This window comes from Astatotilapia calliptera, chromosome 6, assembly GCF_900246225.1.
Source record: "Astatotilapia calliptera chromosome 6, fAstCal1.2, whole genome shotgun sequence".
NCBI lineage: Eukaryota > Metazoa > Chordata > Actinopteri > Cichliformes > Cichlidae > Astatotilapia > Astatotilapia calliptera.
The window spans coordinates 28,721,803-28,738,540 of record NC_039307.1 but is presented as its reverse complement, the minus strand read 5'-3'; the positions used below and the strand labels follow the sequence as shown (position 1 = coordinate 28,738,540).

At 41.7% G+C, this 16,738-nt stretch overlaps 1 protein-coding gene across 1 annotated transcript in view; it reads left to right on the top strand.

Moving 5' to 3' along the window:
- The window catches only part of LOC113024422 (voltage-dependent T-type calcium channel subunit alpha-1H-like), a 61,583-nt gene that overhangs the window by 30,824 nt on the left and 14,021 nt on the right, over positions 1-16,738 (top strand). Inside the window, exons 11-25 of the mRNA XM_026171519.1 lie at positions 1,293-1,444; positions 1,949-2,134; positions 2,438-2,555; positions 3,045-3,200; positions 3,964-4,051; positions 5,667-5,854; positions 7,890-8,201; positions 8,813-8,913; positions 9,170-9,293; positions 11,696-11,764; positions 11,943-12,127; positions 12,213-12,339; positions 15,189-15,314; positions 15,402-15,491; positions 15,942-16,134. Coding sequence (XP_026027304.1) covers positions 1,293-1,444; positions 1,949-2,134; positions 2,438-2,555; positions 3,045-3,200; positions 3,964-4,051; positions 5,667-5,854; positions 7,890-8,201; positions 8,813-8,913; positions 9,170-9,293; positions 11,696-11,764; positions 11,943-12,127; positions 12,213-12,339; positions 15,189-15,314; positions 15,402-15,491; positions 15,942-16,134 — 2,215 coding nt within the window. The remainder of the gene's footprint in view (positions 1-1,292; positions 1,445-1,948; positions 2,135-2,437; positions 2,556-3,044; positions 3,201-3,963; positions 4,052-5,666; positions 5,855-7,889; positions 8,202-8,812; positions 8,914-9,169; positions 9,294-11,695; positions 11,765-11,942; positions 12,128-12,212; positions 12,340-15,188; positions 15,315-15,401; positions 15,492-15,941; positions 16,135-16,738) is intronic.

The following is a 16,738-nucleotide window of genomic DNA, read 5'->3' as shown; positions in this document are numbered from 1 at the left end:
GAGTGCGCCTAAAAATTAACTGCTCACCCCTGATATGTGTAGATGACCAAGTACTTTTGTTGTTTATGATGTGGGTTTTTGTCCCCCAGAAGAACAAATGCTGCATATTACGATATTACAGGGTTACAGATAATTTTATGAAGTTCTTCATTATAAAATAAATAATTATATTGGAACCCAGTGAGCATCTTTAAGACCGATATTTGCTGATTTAAGAGTCTGATAATTCTGGCAGAGGGTTCTTCCTGTTAAAAGGGAGTTTTTCTTTACCACTGTCGCCAAGTGCTTGCTCATATTAGTTTTCTCTGTATAATTGTAGTCTTTACCTTACAATATAAATCCTTTGAGGCAGCTGTTGTTGTGATCTGATGCTATAATAATACAATAAATTTGAACTGAACTCAAATAAAAAAAAATCAACATATCAGCCAGTATTGTTTTTTTCAGACGCACAAACCATGAACAGATTTCTCTAACAATTTTTACGTGTAATCATCATTTATGGGTCCCTACTTAGATAATATGACAAAGCAGTTTAAAGCACAGTTGTGTTTTGTTGTGCTGTTTGGCTCACACATATGGTGTGACGCTAACGCAGCAGCCTGCACGTCCTCCTTCTGCTCTCCCTGCTTTCATGTCATCTCTCTCAACTGTTACGATAAAAGTGGAAAACAGGGACAGGCCTAACAGGGAATTTCCCCTCTGGTAGATAAACGATGAAATATTAACGTTTGTCACGTGGTTGAAGCGTGTTTCTCCTGTCGCTTCACTATAAATTCAGATACTGATAGACTGGCACATAGCTAGCAAGTTTAGAGGTTACTAGACTGTATTGGGTTAACTTTTTAATTCTGTTAAAAGAGGATCAAATGTTTGATTGTCCAAATGTGCAAAAAAAATGCATGTTTTTACATAACAGTGGGCCTTTATGGCAAATTGATCAGTAGAAAAATGTCCTGAAACAACTAAGTAACCAGCTATGTCCTTAAAAACAGGCTCTGAAACATTTTTTTTTGTGGATTTTTTGGAATGAGGATACAAATTTAAGCTTTTTTTTGTCATAAACCTAAAAAAATATCTGCAAAAAAGAACAGCAACAAAATCTGACCAGCTTTAATCCATGTAAACCCAAACTGAAGCCTTCACCAACATCTTGGAGATTCCTAACATGTTGAGTGCACTGAGCTCCGCGCTGTCTGTCTCTGTTTATTTGTTCATTTTTCTCTGTGCCCGTCCATCTCTGTACATCAATCTCTCCCTGTTTTCTCTCCACAAACACTGCACCTCTTCAGCCGCAGGAGCTGACAGATATTTTGGAGATCAGTAACATGGTGTTCACTAGTCTCTTCAGTCTCGAGATGCTGCTGAAGCTCCTGGCTCTCGGGCTCTTCGGCTACATCAAGAACCCTTACAACGGCTTTGACAGCGTCATTGTCATCATCAGGTGGGGGGAACTCTCTGTCTGTGTGTTTACCCCAAAAAGGGAATTCTTGTCATTAGTTATTCCTCCTGTTCTCACGTCTCGGGCTCTGCAGCTAAATCTCCCGAACTGCCAGCGATGCCGGTGCTGGCAGCTGAGCCAAGCGGTTGCACTCATAGTCCAGAGGGCCTGTATTCACTCCATTATGTAGTACTACAAGCTAAATTATGTATCCACGTTTGAAGGCCTTGCTTGTTTACCGTGCCAGTTCACGCTGCGCTGGCTTTCTTTATTGGCTGGTGAACTGTAAACAACACTGGCCCGACTTCGTTTTTTCGTTTGCCACACGTCACATCAAAAAGACTTGAGCGCTCTCTCCCTTCTGAAAAGATTCGGGAAGTTTTTCTTTCTTTCTTTTTGTTTTTGTCTTCCTGGGTGACGCTAATGCTGACAAAGGGTAACAGCTGATTCCTTAATCGCTTCAATGGAAATGCATCTCTGTGCTTTTAACCTGTGTGTGTGTTTCAGCGTGTGGGAGATCGTGGGTGAGGCCGAGGGAGGCTTGTCGGTGCTGCGCACCTTCCGCCTGCTGAGAGTTTTGAAGCTGGTCCGGTTCCTTCCTGCACTCAGGAGGCAGCTGGTGGTGCTGATGAAGACCATGGACAACGTGGCCACATTTTGCATGCTGCTGATGCTTTTTATATTCATATTCAGGTATATATTCATGAGTTACAGTGATGATTAAGCGTTTTCTCTGCTTTAATTATACTGTTATTACATTTCAAATGGCTACTGCTGGGATTCTCCTTCCTCTGTTATAAACTGATCACCACATGTGTCATCGGCTTTCATGTAGATACAGCTGTGCACGCAGGCAGTATTACCGCATCTTGTTGTTGCACATATTAAATTACTGCTTGATAAAAACATTACCTTACGTGTGTGTGTGTGTGTGTGTGTGTGTGTGTGTGTGTGTGTGTGTGTGTGTGTGTGTGTGTGTGTGTGTGTGTGTTGCAGTATCTTGGGGATGCATCTGTTCGGCTGTAAATTTGGTTTGCGACAAGACAGCGGAGACACTTTACCAGACAGAAAAAACTTTGACTCCCTGCTCTGGGCGACTGTCACTGTCTTTCAGGTTAGACAAACATCCTCACATGCACCCTCGCTCAGGGACACACACGCGCAGAGCACACGAAGACACCGACGGTATTTGATTTGGAGGAATTTCCCCATCAATTACGCGCCACTTTTAGGAGTGAGATTCAAACAACAGCTGCTGCAGTCACGAGCGCTCGCCCGTGATTTCATTTGCTCCGATTTGGGAGCGCGCGCGCTCGGTTTTTCAGAAAAGTATAAAAAAACTGTCCCAGTGGGCAGGTAAGATGTTCCTCACGAGCAGAGGAGGAGGAGCAATAATGAAGCACTCACTCGGCGGGAGTTCATTTAACACTGATGAGCGTCATTACTGTTCAACTGACGACAAGATAATAAAGGAAGAAACTCACATTATCTATTCTTGGAACACCTGCTAGCAACGTAGCGCGTCGCCTTTTGGCTCCTTGTGTGTTTGACGGCCTGTTTTTCTAACCCCCTGACGTCTCTCCGCATCTTATCTAATCTGCAGATCCTCACCCAGGAGGACTGGAACGCGGTGCTCTATAACGGGATGGCCTCCACAACGCCGTTGGCTGCCCTCTATTTTGTCGCCCTCATGACCTTTGGCAACTACGTCCTCTTCAACTTGCTCGTCGCCATTTTGGTCGAGGGCTTTCAAGCTGAAGTAAGGGCAAAGATGCCGTTTCATTTGAGCTACTTAGACAACGAGGCAGAGCGAATGAGACTAATTGAGCTCTGTTGTGTTGATGATACCAAAGCTGCCTACAAGAGAATAATCTCCTCCATCCTGCCTGTGTGGTTTCTCCTTTCTCTCTCTCTCGCTCGCTGTCTCTTTATCATCACACTTTTCCTCTGTTGCTTTTTGCCTATCCTCCGTTCTCTCTTCCTCCATCTTTCTCTCTCACTGCAACACACACACATACACACACAAAATACTCTCCAGGGTAGGGATGTGTTTGATATCGCCTGCCATTCACAGCTGGTGAGCTTTTGTTGTTTAGTTTTCATCTTTTATCTCCGGCATCAGAGAGCGCTTGCTCTTTCTCTCACTATTGCGTGTGCGCACGCACACACACACACACACACACACACACACACACACACACACACACACACACACACACACACACACACACACACACACACAGATACCCTTTGCCAAAGCCGCCTGCCTCCATCTTTCTGGCGTGAATTTTAATTAAATTCAGTAAAGCTTTATTGGCGTGACTACAGGAGATCGCTGCCAAAGCCATCCACATAACTCAACTAGAGAACGCTGGAGATTCCCTCCGCCCATCTGCCTAGTTTTCCTCTTAGTCTTTCCCGCTCGACCGAGATGTGCTTTTCACTTTTACAACACTGAGGAAGGGAAGGTGGTGATGATTATGATGACTCTGGTGTATATTTGCGTCTGTCTGTGTTTTCAGGGAGATGCTAACAGATCTGAGGCCGATGATGAGAGACACTCGATGTGTTACGAGGACGAGGAGAAACTCAGAGAGCTGTACGCTGCAGGTACAAACTCGCAGATCAGCCGGACATGGAAGTGGAAGTTCACATGGAGTCGCCTTAAAATAGCCTTTTGGTGTATTCTGACCTGAATTCTTGGAGGTTCTTTCATCCTGTGAACATTTTAAAGGCTTTCCATAATTCTGCAAAATATTCTCTTGTTTTTAATCCCAGAAAGATTGAAAGATCTTTATCTGGATGCAGCGTTTTCAGTGGGAGAAAAGTTTAATCTCTCGTTCAACTGACATCTTCAGTCTCGGCTGACTGCAGGTTTCCCCGACCTTATAAACAGCTGCGTAACGACTGAAACTCATGCCACCGACTAACAAAAAAGCCACAAGCTCAGTTTGTCTGATTTGGTTCAGTCAGCCGGCCGTTGGTTTATAATGGTGGGAAAGCTGCAGATGATGTCACCTTAATGAGAACACTGAGTCCAGATGAACAGAATCAACTTTTGGGGATTTCCTTACCTGGATTATTGAAGCAGGCATCAAGACATTACTCTTACTTTCACTCTGAGGGCTCATTAAAAGGGCAAAACCGCATAAACCTCACTGACATTACACATAGGCCATTATTTACTCACTCTGATGCTGTCTTTTTTTTAATATTAATTCAAAAATTCAACCTACATTACCTCAAATTAGGCGTAAGATGAATCTGAAGGAGGTTTGGGCTTTTTAAGTAGAGGCTAATTTTGTTTAAATTGCATTTGTGAGCTTCTTGAGGGCAGCTCATCTGTATTTGCTCAAGAACAACACGAGAGTGAAAAATGGACACGAAACACATTGCGAACATTTAGTAACACAAATGTGCACTATCTAGATTTTTTTAAAATAATGCAGCACATTTTTACAGCTAATCCAATTATTACAGACTCCACGTTTAGAATATTTATGTGTGTCAACGTTTATATTGAACTTGCTTTACTCTTTACTCTCAGGGACAAATACTGATAACCTGTTTTATTTATGAATGTGTTTTTCTTCTCGTTGTCCTCTTTGACAGTGAGTAATAAACAATATTAGTACCCAATTTTTAAACGTTTTTAGCTTGATTCTCTAAATCATAAACTTTAAGTTGCGGATTATCAAATTCCCTGATGAAAAATTACTGACTGAAGTCTTAAACGTCTTCTTTCTAATGTCGAGCAGGAGCAGCGAAGTCAAATTTCACTGATATCTACTGATATCTAAAAAAATGCCCGTATTGCTCAGCTGAGACTTTCCACATGGGTTTATGGGCCCACTCAGTAGTTTCTAAAGTCTTATTTAGTCACTAATTGTTGTCATAATCAAAGTAAAACACACACAAAAGGAGGATTTAATTTAGGTTGGTCTGATTTTGCCAGACCATGTGATCCAGAAGTCAGTTGCACAACTTTTAGTGCAGTCAGTTTGTCAGCTCCACAACTCATGCATAAGATCCACCTTAAAAACCTGAACATCCACAGAGCTTTACCAGCCAGTGATCGTGACATATACAGCCTATATGCAGCGGATACAGCCATGGTCAGTGCAGCCCTGATCCAAACGAAACCATGAAAATATTGCAAATCCCAAAATATAATAAATGAGAATCATTCTTTGACATCAAATATTCTGTGTGTGTGTGTGTGCAGAGCTGAAGATTCAGGCCATGATGCTGAGTCCCAATGGTCTCCTGAACCCAAAAGCCTCCATGCCTCCCCCTCCTCCTCCACCGCTGCCAGTCATCACGCACACTGCAGCTACGCCCACCATAAACTCCAACCAGTCACGCCGGGCCAGTGGTGCATCCATGGAAAACAGCCTTGAGCAAAGGTCACCGGTGAGCCTTGGGCACATGCTTTTATGTGGAGATATATATGTTTATATAAAACCACGTTAAATATTTATTATAAATGTGAGTTAGAGAAACAGTTAATCAAAAGATGTTTGTTATGCAAAGGATATAAATCCAAGCTGAGCTGAAGCAATTTCTAAATGTTGAAGTCATAGAATGATAACACAGAGCTTCATTAAAGCTACCTTGCAGAGGTTCATTTGTTTACTTTGTTTCCCAACAAACCCATTATGTGTCTTCTCAAGACACGACAAATTACTTGAGTGCATTTCTATCCTCATAAAACATTCACAAAGCCAAATATTTCAGCATTGTTTGGGCTGGCAGTCTTTTTGTTAGCAGGCCTTCTGCTGGCACTTTAGTATCACCAACTGTTGACGGGTTGAGTCATGTAGCCCTCCTTCTATGCACGGCTAAGCTTAATGCTTGAGCTCAACGTCAGGTTCGTTTCACGTTGCTTTTAGGAGATTTGATGCTAACGACTCAGAAGATGTTTCAGACTGAGGTGAGGTGGCTGAAAATTTTAGCCTATCTTGATTAAAACATGTCCTCCAAGGGTGGATTCAGACTGGTCACGGTTGCCTTGCATTGTGCCGGAGCTTGATCGCTCCCCAGCTGGTCTGCCCTTCATGAGCCAGGTCCACTTCAGTCTGTCCCGACTCCTTTCTCGTGCTCTCTCCCGTTTTTCAGACACGCACTCTTAAAAAGCGTTCTTGCAGAGCACAAGGGGTTCATGATTTTATGCAGTTTGTGGCTTAACTGGGCCAGTTCTTATGCCCTGTAGATTTGTTATTAAAGCAGGGATTTTGACAGAGGCAGCTGCTATTGAGCAAGTGGCGCAGTTCTGTGCTTGGATGGTCATCACACTACATGCGTACCATCACTGAATTCAACTGAAGCTCAGCTGTGACCACCTATTCGAGCCAGACAGGGCACAGTTCACTTAACTGCGAATGGCGCGCACTAGTAATCGCACTAGTGAAATGAGCTGGACTTTGGGGTCAGATGTGCTGGGGAACAGATGGCCTACGGTGAACACACCCTTAGTTAAAAAATGCAGGAGGAGAGCAGCAGCATGACCAGAAATAGAACAAAGCAGGCAACGTCAGTGGTGACAGATATGACAATGGTTATGTGAGACACGGATGGAAAGGACAAATTGGTCTGGAGGCGGGTTTCAAAGTGGCTTGCAGATACAGCAGTAACTGTGGACAGGCTAAAGGACAGGTTGTAAAGAAAAGTGTATTGATGGACCATTGAGCGAATTCAGTTCAATTGAGTTCAGTTTTATTTACAACCTTAAAACCACTATTAGCAAGAACATGGCAATAGTCGCAAAGAAAAACTCCCCCAGCATTCTGCAGCATAACTGAGGGTTTGTTCAGGGTTAGCTGATCCAACCCTAACTATATGCTTTATTAAAAAGCAAAGTTTTAAGCTGAATCTTAAAAGTAGAGGGGGTGTCCTTCTCCCGAATCTAAACTGGGAGCTGGTTCCATTGAAGAGGGGCCTGAAGGCTGAAGGCTCTGCCTCCCATTCTACGTGTATATATCCTAGGAACCACAAGTAAACCAGCAGTCTGAAAGTGAAGTACTCTATTGGGGTGACATGGTACTATAAAGTCTTTAAGATAAGATAAGGCTAGGTTATTCAAGTCCTTGTATGTTCCACTGGCAAATGGTTACAGGTGGTTGCTCGCTGTGGCTAGCTTCTGCACTGAAACCTCTTAAAATGTTATCAGATATCATCCTGTTGATTTACCCTGTTTCCCAGTAAGTTTAATAACTGTGCTGGGCCAAACAGACTTATCATTAGCGCAAATCCTGGTCATTTCCATGTAGAGGTTGATAAGGAGCACAAGATACAAACAAAATAGGAGCCCACTCATGAAAACATCATCCCGCTGCACTGCTAATGGCCAAAAACTCTACAGGGCAGCTTTAATCTGTGAAGAATGAAATCCTTATTTGCACTTGAAAGATAAGGCAGAAATCCAACAAGGCACTGGTTTTGTTCTAAGTTGTCTTCACAGTCCCTGTGGGACAGCGGGCCAGAGAGCCGTCGCTCCAGCTGGATCAGCATCGGCCGAGCCCCCAGCCTCCACAGGAAGAGCCAGTCTGGAGAAATGGAGTCCCTGCTGTCCGACACATACTCAAGCTCCAAAGCCAGCAGCAGGGAGCAGTCTCTGGACCAGTCAGAGTACCTGCAGGTGCCAATGCTCCTCTCCCCAGACTGTAACGGCACCACCTTCCACCTGCCAGACCACTGCTACGACGATGCTCCCCTGACATCGCATAACCACACCGATCAAGAGGAAGAGGAGATTGAAGAGGTTAATGCCTATTTGTTTCATGAATTTGTCTCAGCAAATGGAAAACCATATAATATATATGTAAATGTAGACTCGGGCAGTTTTAATTGGCGTGTGTTCCAATCAGAGGGAGCAGGCATTTTGATGGCGTCCCATTTCTGTTATTCCTAGATAAAACAAGTTCATAAAAGAGCTTGTTTTGGGCATGTTCAGAAGTTCAAAAGCTGCTGCTAATTATCCCGCAAAGGCATAAATTCCAACCTGGCTGACCTTAAGACACTTTTGTTTCTTAGAAAAATTTAATTAGCTGAATTTAAATTAGATCCGGGTGGAAGAATGACTCGGAATATTGTTTGAAAAAATAGCTGTGTTGGAATTTTTTGTGCATGCACACGAGGTCGCTGCAAAAAAAAAAAAAAAGAAAGAAAGAAAAAACCTTGGATAGAAATGAAAATGACTTCATTCTGCGGTATCATGGGTGTATAAGATGATGAGCAATACTGATTTTCTGATTTTCTCCCACAAAACGCTACGTCCAGATGAACAGAATCAACTTTTGGAGCAATGCTGATTGTTGTAACGTAACGAGTGTACGCTGCGATGTCATTCGTCTGTTTGTGTGTTCATTCCAGAGTTTATGTAAGAGGCTGAAGAAGATACTGGAGCCATATGAGCCTCAGTGGTGCCTGGAGCATGAAGAATGGTCCCTCTATCTGTTCGCTCCACACAACCAGTAAAGATACACACAAACACACGTTTATGCACAGCCCCTGATATTCTCCAGGGTGGCCTAGGTGGCCTTAACTGCACGCATGTGTAAAAATTCACAGCTAAAGTGTGAAGGTGACAGCTGAAGCTTGGTTGTACAACTTGTACTTTTATCAATTAAACCTGGCAGAAATGGAAGTGATGCAGGTGATGTGTTGAATAGAAAATAAACACTGGGGTTGTTGCCGATCCTTTTCTCTTCTCACACCGTCTCTCTGCAGGTTCAGGTTGTGGTGTCAGAGGGTCATAGGTCACAAGATGTTTGATCACATCGTCCTGCTTTTCATCTTCCTTAATTGCATCACCATCGCCCTGGAGCGACCTGACATACAGCCACACAGCATGGTACCTCATACACACACACACACGGTTACTACACTTGTAAGGAGAAGTATTGACATAAGCACCATCATAACGACATTCCAGACCCTGACCTTTAACCTTTAACCCGGACTTAATGGATGTAATTTTACACTGAAACTCTGTTTCTTGTCTTCCTTGGTTGGTTTAACTGGATATTATTGATATAATTTCCATCTTCATTGTGCTTTTTATTTGATGATTTGACAGATTTGAACTCATTATGCATTAGTCTAAGTGCTTAGATTAAGTCTGAACGTAACAGCTACAATACTGTGCAAAAGTCTTGAGCCACCCCAAAAGTCTTTAGATTTTGCTTCATATGATCCAGACTTTCATTTTTAAAGTAGTCTTGAGCAATGACTGAACCACTGACCTAACTCAAGGGCTGAACCAGTGTTGTGTTTAGAGATAACAGACAACACAGCAAAGAAGCAACTTTGAATTTTATCTTTAAGCACTTTGTCATTAACAGCCTGTTGCTTCCATTACTTTAGTTGAACCTATAAAACTGCTAAAGATACCACAATTTGGCAGTTGTCGAAATATTATTTGTGCACCAGTAAGGAGATTCCCAAATAGTTATGAGCTAAAAGAATAGAAGTGGAAACACCATAAGATTTTGATCCATGCAATACCATCTGGAAAGCATCTGATTGGCAGTAGTTGGATTTTCCATTATCACAATGACCCCAAACACACTGCTAATCAGTGTTGGTCAAGTTACTTGAAAAAAGTAATCAGTAACTAATTACTGATTACTCCCCCAAAAAAGTAATCCCGTTACTTTACTGATTACTTATTTTCAAAAGTAATTAGTTACTTAGTTACTTAGTTACTTTTTAAAAACACGATTTACAACCTGAAGAGGTGATAAAGCGATAGATCTTTCAGCCCAATTCTACTTTTTCTACATAATCCATCATACAAAATGTAATCAAATGGAAAAGTCTCTTTTTAAAACTTGTTTTATCAGTTTTAATCTTTTAACTTTATGCATCAAGCAAAACATTTAATTATATGCACCATTCTCTGACTTGAATAAATTAGTTTAACATTTAAACCTATTTTCTACACATTCCAGCACATAAAATAAAATATTTTTTGTGTTTTCACTCACTCTTTCAAACAGATGCAAGTAAAACACAGCAGAAAATAAATAAAGTCAAAGACTCAGCGGTCCTTTTGCTCTATTTTCACCTGTAAAGCAGGAGCAGGGTAGGCGGAGGGTTACCCTGGTGTAGGTGTGCTGCGGTCAGTTGAAGAATCCGCGTGAGTTTCTCTGTGAGTTTCCCATCACGTCGTAGCTACTCGGTGCTTGCTCGGAAGTTTAGGGGTTTTTTTCGCTGTAAAAAGAAGTTTTCTTCCCACGCACAACGGACAATAATGTTTTTGTCACTTTTTATGGAATCAAACTCAAAGTAAGGTCAGTACTTCCACGCTTTAAACGCTGCACGCTCATACTCTCTCCCGCACTCGATATATTATCCATTGTTGATCTGCACACAGCTGCTGTCACCAACGTCGCACTTGCTTACGTCACTGTCATGAGACATTCTCGCAAAAAAAATCACGGTTTTAGTAACGCAGTAACGCAGCGTTCCTACGGGAAAGTAACGGTAATCTAATTACCGATTTTGCAATAGTAATCCCTTACTTTACTCGTTACTTGAAAAAAGTAATCAGATTACAGTAACGCGTTACAAGTAACGCGTTACTGCCCATCTCTGCTGCTAATGCAGTAAAAGCATACCTGGATAGAAAAACGCACAGCGAATTGGCCTCCCCAGAGCACGGACCTCGATATTATCCAAGCAGTGCGGGATCATCTTGACAGAAAAGGGAACAAAAGGCAGAAACATCCAAAGAAGAGTTTTAAGTGTCCTTTAAGAAGCCTGGAGAACTGTTCCTGAAGCCAAACTCTGTTTCAACTTATATACTGCGTTTCTATTTATGTTTGCACATGTTTCAATAAATCGCCACTTCTATTTCTCAGCTTCCTAGAAAAAGTGGCAGGTCAGGACTTTCGCGCAGCACTGTAATCTAAACCTTAAACAGCTCAAGACATGACTCACGGCTCACAAATACAGAAGCAGCATACGTCTTTTGCATGACCACGCACACAAAGAGGGGCTGTTTACTACAAGAGCTCATGTGCTTGTAGCTGATGTAAGAGTCTCTATAACAACACGTGTTGTTCCCAGTATGTTTTTATTATGTTTCTACAGCGATTGCTGTGCATTTTTTTTCTTAGCTCGTTATGCAACACTTTGTGCTCCAGAATCAAAGCTAAGGCTACAAAGCCTTTAAATTGACGAATGCGCTTCCTGCTGTTAATCTGTGCATGCTCTCACGCCTGTGTGTGTGTGTCTTTGTGTGTGCAACAGGAGCGGATGTTTCTCAGTGTGTCCAATTACATCTTCACTGTGATCTTCGTGGGCGAAATGATGATCAAGGTAACCATAACAGTGAACATTTTCTGAATAAGCACTCCACTCCAAAGTCATTTTCTTGATTCTAAAGAGGCAATTTTCGTTGCTGGTGGGGATCAGAATGGCTTTCATTCTCATTTTACACCTTAGCTTATTTAATTATTTCAGTAATTTTGTTGGATCTGTGCGCGTCTGCATGCAGGTGGTAGCTATGGGCCTGTACTTTGGAGAGGGCGTGTACCTGCAGAGCAGCTGGAATGTCTTGGATGGGCTCCTGGTGTTTGTGTCACTTGTGGACATCCTGGTGTCCATCGCTTCAGCAGGTGGTAATCGGATCTTAGGCATCCTCCGGGTCCTTCGCCTGCTCCGCACACTTCGACCACTCAGGTACAAATCAAGGAGATTATCATCTGTGTTTACTCTGCTGATATTATATTAAGGACTGTCTAACCTGTGTGTGTGCTTGCTGCAGGGTGATAAGTCGTGCTCCAGGTCTGAAACTGGTGGTTGAAACTCTGATCACATCTCTCAGACCAATTGGGAATATTGTTTTGATCTGCTGTGCTTTTTTCATCGTGTTTGGAATTCTGGGAGTCCAGGTAAATGTTCATGCCGACCGTTCCCCGTTCGTCCTCTGTCAGTTAAAGATAAGCTCCATCATTTTTCCCCCGAGACAGCAAAATACAAAACACGTCAAACTCATTTTCACTCGATTTGATATGACCGAACATTAAAAGCTCGTTGTGTTTTCTGCTGCAAGAAGACACAGATCACTGTGGCTTAAAGTAAATGAGCTCAGAGAAAGCTTCAGGTAATAAAAAGTGAAGAGAAAAATTGGGAGGAAATGCAAATGAGCTGCTGATTATGCACCAGTCCCTGGAAGTAATTAAAAAAACAACAACAATGGTTCAACAGGGGGAATGTGCTGAGAATGTGGTTTTTAAATCGGATTTTCACCTGGATTTTAATATTACTAATCAAATTCATAAATACAGCTTATTATTTATTAAAATAGCTTAATATTCAGAATGAGCTAATAAACTATAAATAACACACTTTGCTTGATATAAAGGATCAAAAATAATATCACGTTGCTTTGGTTTCAGACCTCAGGGTTAGGACTGTTAATAAGCTCTGAAGCCAAATAACAGGGTACAGTATAAGAAAGAAAAAAATGTAAGCGCAAATAAAGTTTAATTTGTTACTACTTTTAAATAGTAGCTTGATTCCTCCTACCTTAGAAAACCAGCTTGGATCAGCGTCCCTCAAGTGACATATTGGTGTTTCTAATGTAAAGGACAGTGAAAGTCTGAAAGGGGAGGTGTTTTTTTTTTTTGCTTGCAGTTTGTTTAGGTTTGGACACAAAAGAATTACTGATCAGCATTTCACCTTTTTTTACAGTCTGAAACATGAATTAACACTTAATTTTCACCTTTATCTGCAAGCTAGGTCGTAGCCACTGTGATGTCAAGCTAAATGCTAAAGTATTTGGACTTTAGCATTTAGCATTCAGGCTGCTGCCATGTTTTTTTGGGGGGTGGGGGGTTGGTTTCACAATTGAACATATCATAATGAGGTGTGGGGGGCTCCAGGTATCAACTAGTGCTAGCAAGCTTTGTTCAAAGCTGCGTATACAAACTGCTAATGAATGCTAAGCTAACAGACTAATAAAACCCTCAAAGTTCACTTTCCAAAACTGAAGCACAAACTTCTTGGACAATGTGTGCTATACAGGGAGACATTTTATTTGTCAGATATTTCCATTAAAATGCTCCAGGAGACACCAACACCGCAAACACAGTGGAGAGGTTCAGTTCAGTGACTCCAATTAGTGGCGCTGAGGCCTGGCAGCGATGATTGGCTACGCCTGCCTGTGTTGGGACACCTGTCAATCAAAGTAGCCGTGCCCTTAACTCAATTATCCAGGTGGTTGACTTATAAACTTAGAGTTGTTATGAAGGGAGAAACTATCAGAGAAACAGAGGCCAAAAATTGCTTTTTGTACCAGATTGTAATTATATACTTTTCTTCTGCTGTAAAGGGGTGTCAAACATAAGGCCTGTGGGCCAGAATTGGCCTAGCAAAGACTCCAATCTGGCCCCAATGGACGGCTTTGGAAAATGTGAGGGAGGTCATAAATTTTGAATTTTTAGCTGTATTTTTTAGTTTTACACCATTGGCTACTGATGTAGACCTCCACCATGGCCATTCATGCTACACCAAAGTAAATAAGTAATATATAAACAATTAAATTGCAGAAAAGTTCCTGTTTTTTCTTTATGTACTATACAAATTTTATTTTTCTTATAATGGGTCCACAGTAAAAAAAAAAAAAAGGGCATTAACATAAACTTTCTGCTTTATAATGTCAGGGCAGTCTGGTCTAAGAGTTACCAAAACTTTGTAATGAATTTTACACATTTATTTCTTACACTTTAAGCCCAAAATTTTCTTTCATTTACTAGAGCCTACTAGAGATGTGCTGTTGAAATTGCCTATTTTGAGCTTATTTTTCTTATGCAACGATATCTCAGGGATTAAATGTGAGGTAAAACATCTTTGCACTAATAGGAGTCAGGCTCAAGTGCACATTTAAAACAGGCTGGATAGTCTCCGGACACATTTACTTCTTCACGCGTTGAAGTCCTTCAGAAATACTTTATTTTTTGTGTCCCGTTTGGATCTTTAGCCATCAGAATTGTTGTCTTAAGGCCAAGAAAGATGCCAAGCGGATTTATTTTACCAAGTGGATCATCATGGCCTTGCCATATTGGTCCATTTGATTGACCTTTATTATAATTATGAATTTATTTTATTTTCAGGTGCTACAAACGGGACAGACATGACTGGGGGATAGGACAGGGAGAAAGAATGAAAGAAAGAGAGGGAGAGAAAGAAAACCAAAGGGGAGAAGAGATGGTGAGAAGGGGGGGAAGAAAGAAAAAACAAACAAAACACCTGGATCACCTGTATGGAGAAAAAAAACAGAAGAAATACTTTAAAACAAAAGAATCTATTAATGAAACTTCCTTTAAGGTTTAAAGGCTCTCACCACATTTTAAAATGTCAAAGTCAGGAAATGAATGTACAGTACCGTTTTTAAAAACTCCACTCAAAGCCAGTCAGTTCATTTTCATGGCTTATGTTTCTCTTTTTGCAAATACAAATGTTCAGATTTAATCCTTGCAAGGATATAATACCTAATGAACGCTGAAGCTAATTAACACGTAGGCTTATATTTGACGAAAAGCACGCTATCAGTGGGTTATCTTCTAATGAGAACACCCATGCTGGAGTGATTCTGCACAGGGGTCTGCAGGCTCTTGCAGACTGTTTACTGTACAGCAATATAACAGCCTCTGCTCTGTTGTGTGAAGGTTTGTTTACACTGCCTTGAGGTTACAGTCTTCTCTCATGTTTTTTTTTCTCTGTGCTCACACTTGCGCAGCTGTTTAAAGGGAAATTCTTCTACTGCGACGGGATCAATGTAAGTAACATCACCAATAAAACTGAGTGTCTGCAGGCTGGTTACCGCTGGCTGCGGCGGAAATACAACTTCGACAATCTGGGACAGGTTTGTCACACTCTTGGACAGACATCTGCTCTTACAGGCTGGTAATCGTAGCAGCAAAGCTGAATTATGTGCGTATCATCCCGCCAGGCGCTGATGTCGCTCTTTGTGCTGTCGTGTAAGGACGGCTGGGTCAGCATCATGTACGACGGCCTGGATGCCATGGGTGTGGACCAGCAGGTGAGGAGAGGCAGTCTCGCACACAGCGGGGGGGGAGAGCGGGTGTGTGAGGGATTAAAAAGTGAAAATCAGGGAGATGAACGACTCATTCAGCGAGTGAATATTTCCCTGTGATTTCCTTCTTTTTTGTGTCGTTCTTAGGAACACTTGATCTTGTTTGTTTGAGTGTGAAAGGGGAAATATCTCGGGAGTGAGGTGTAGCTGTGCAAAGAAAAGAAAAAAAAGGCAGATGGATGAATAGATGTGAGCTGACAGAGCTGGCAGTTTTAGTGCTGACTCAGTACTTACATTGTCTTTTTGTTTGTGCTCTCTCCTTTTCTTCCTCTCCACCCCTCCTCACCTTCTTTCATCACTCTTTCTGTTCTTGTTTTTTTTTTTTTTACCTTTTGTGTCTCTGTGCTACCTCCTGTCCTTTCTTCTTTGCTTTTTTCTCTCTGTTTCTCTCTGCAGCCAGTGAGAAACCACAATCCTTGGATGCTGCTGTTTTTCATCTCATTCCTGCTCATTGTCAGCTTCTTTGTGCTCAACATGTTTGTGGGCGTGGTGGTGGAAAACTTTCACAAGTGTCGCCAGCAGCAGGAGGAGGAAGAGGCGCGGCTGAGGGAGGAGAAACGACAGAAGCGACTGGAGAAGAGGAGGAGAAGTGAGGAAGTGTTTCGGGAAAGTGGGTGGAGGGACATCAGAGTAAAGTACTGTGCAAAAGTCTTGAGTCACCTCTCATTGCTTCATATTTGGCTAGAAAAATGGGAAATGGGTGCAGCCATTTATTGAAATGTGGAGATATAAATGGAAATACAGTATAGAAGACAAAAACAGAATTTGTACAATTCTGACAACCCTGAATGCCAATATTTGGTATTGACTTTATTCTTCAACACGGTCTGAGCTCTCATAGACAAGTGTTATTGTAATTTATTTAAGTGGTCTCCAGGAATAGTTCTCCAGGCTTCTTGAAGGACTTTCAAAGCTGTTCTTTGGATGTTTCTGCCTGTTGTTCTGTTCTCTGTCAGGATGATCCCACAGTGCTTCAGTAATGTTGAGGCCAATCCATGACTGATAATGTTCTTTCTTTGCCTTCCACTTGTTCTGTTTCCTTAAATGTTGTGAGGACTACAGAGAAAACTGCATAGCATGGCAAGATAAACCACATTTAAGGCTAATAGGTCTTTGGGAATCACCTTGTTGGTGCAAAAATACTATTTTATGCTGTCAAACCTTTTAATAATACCTAATTTTTTGTGTTTTTG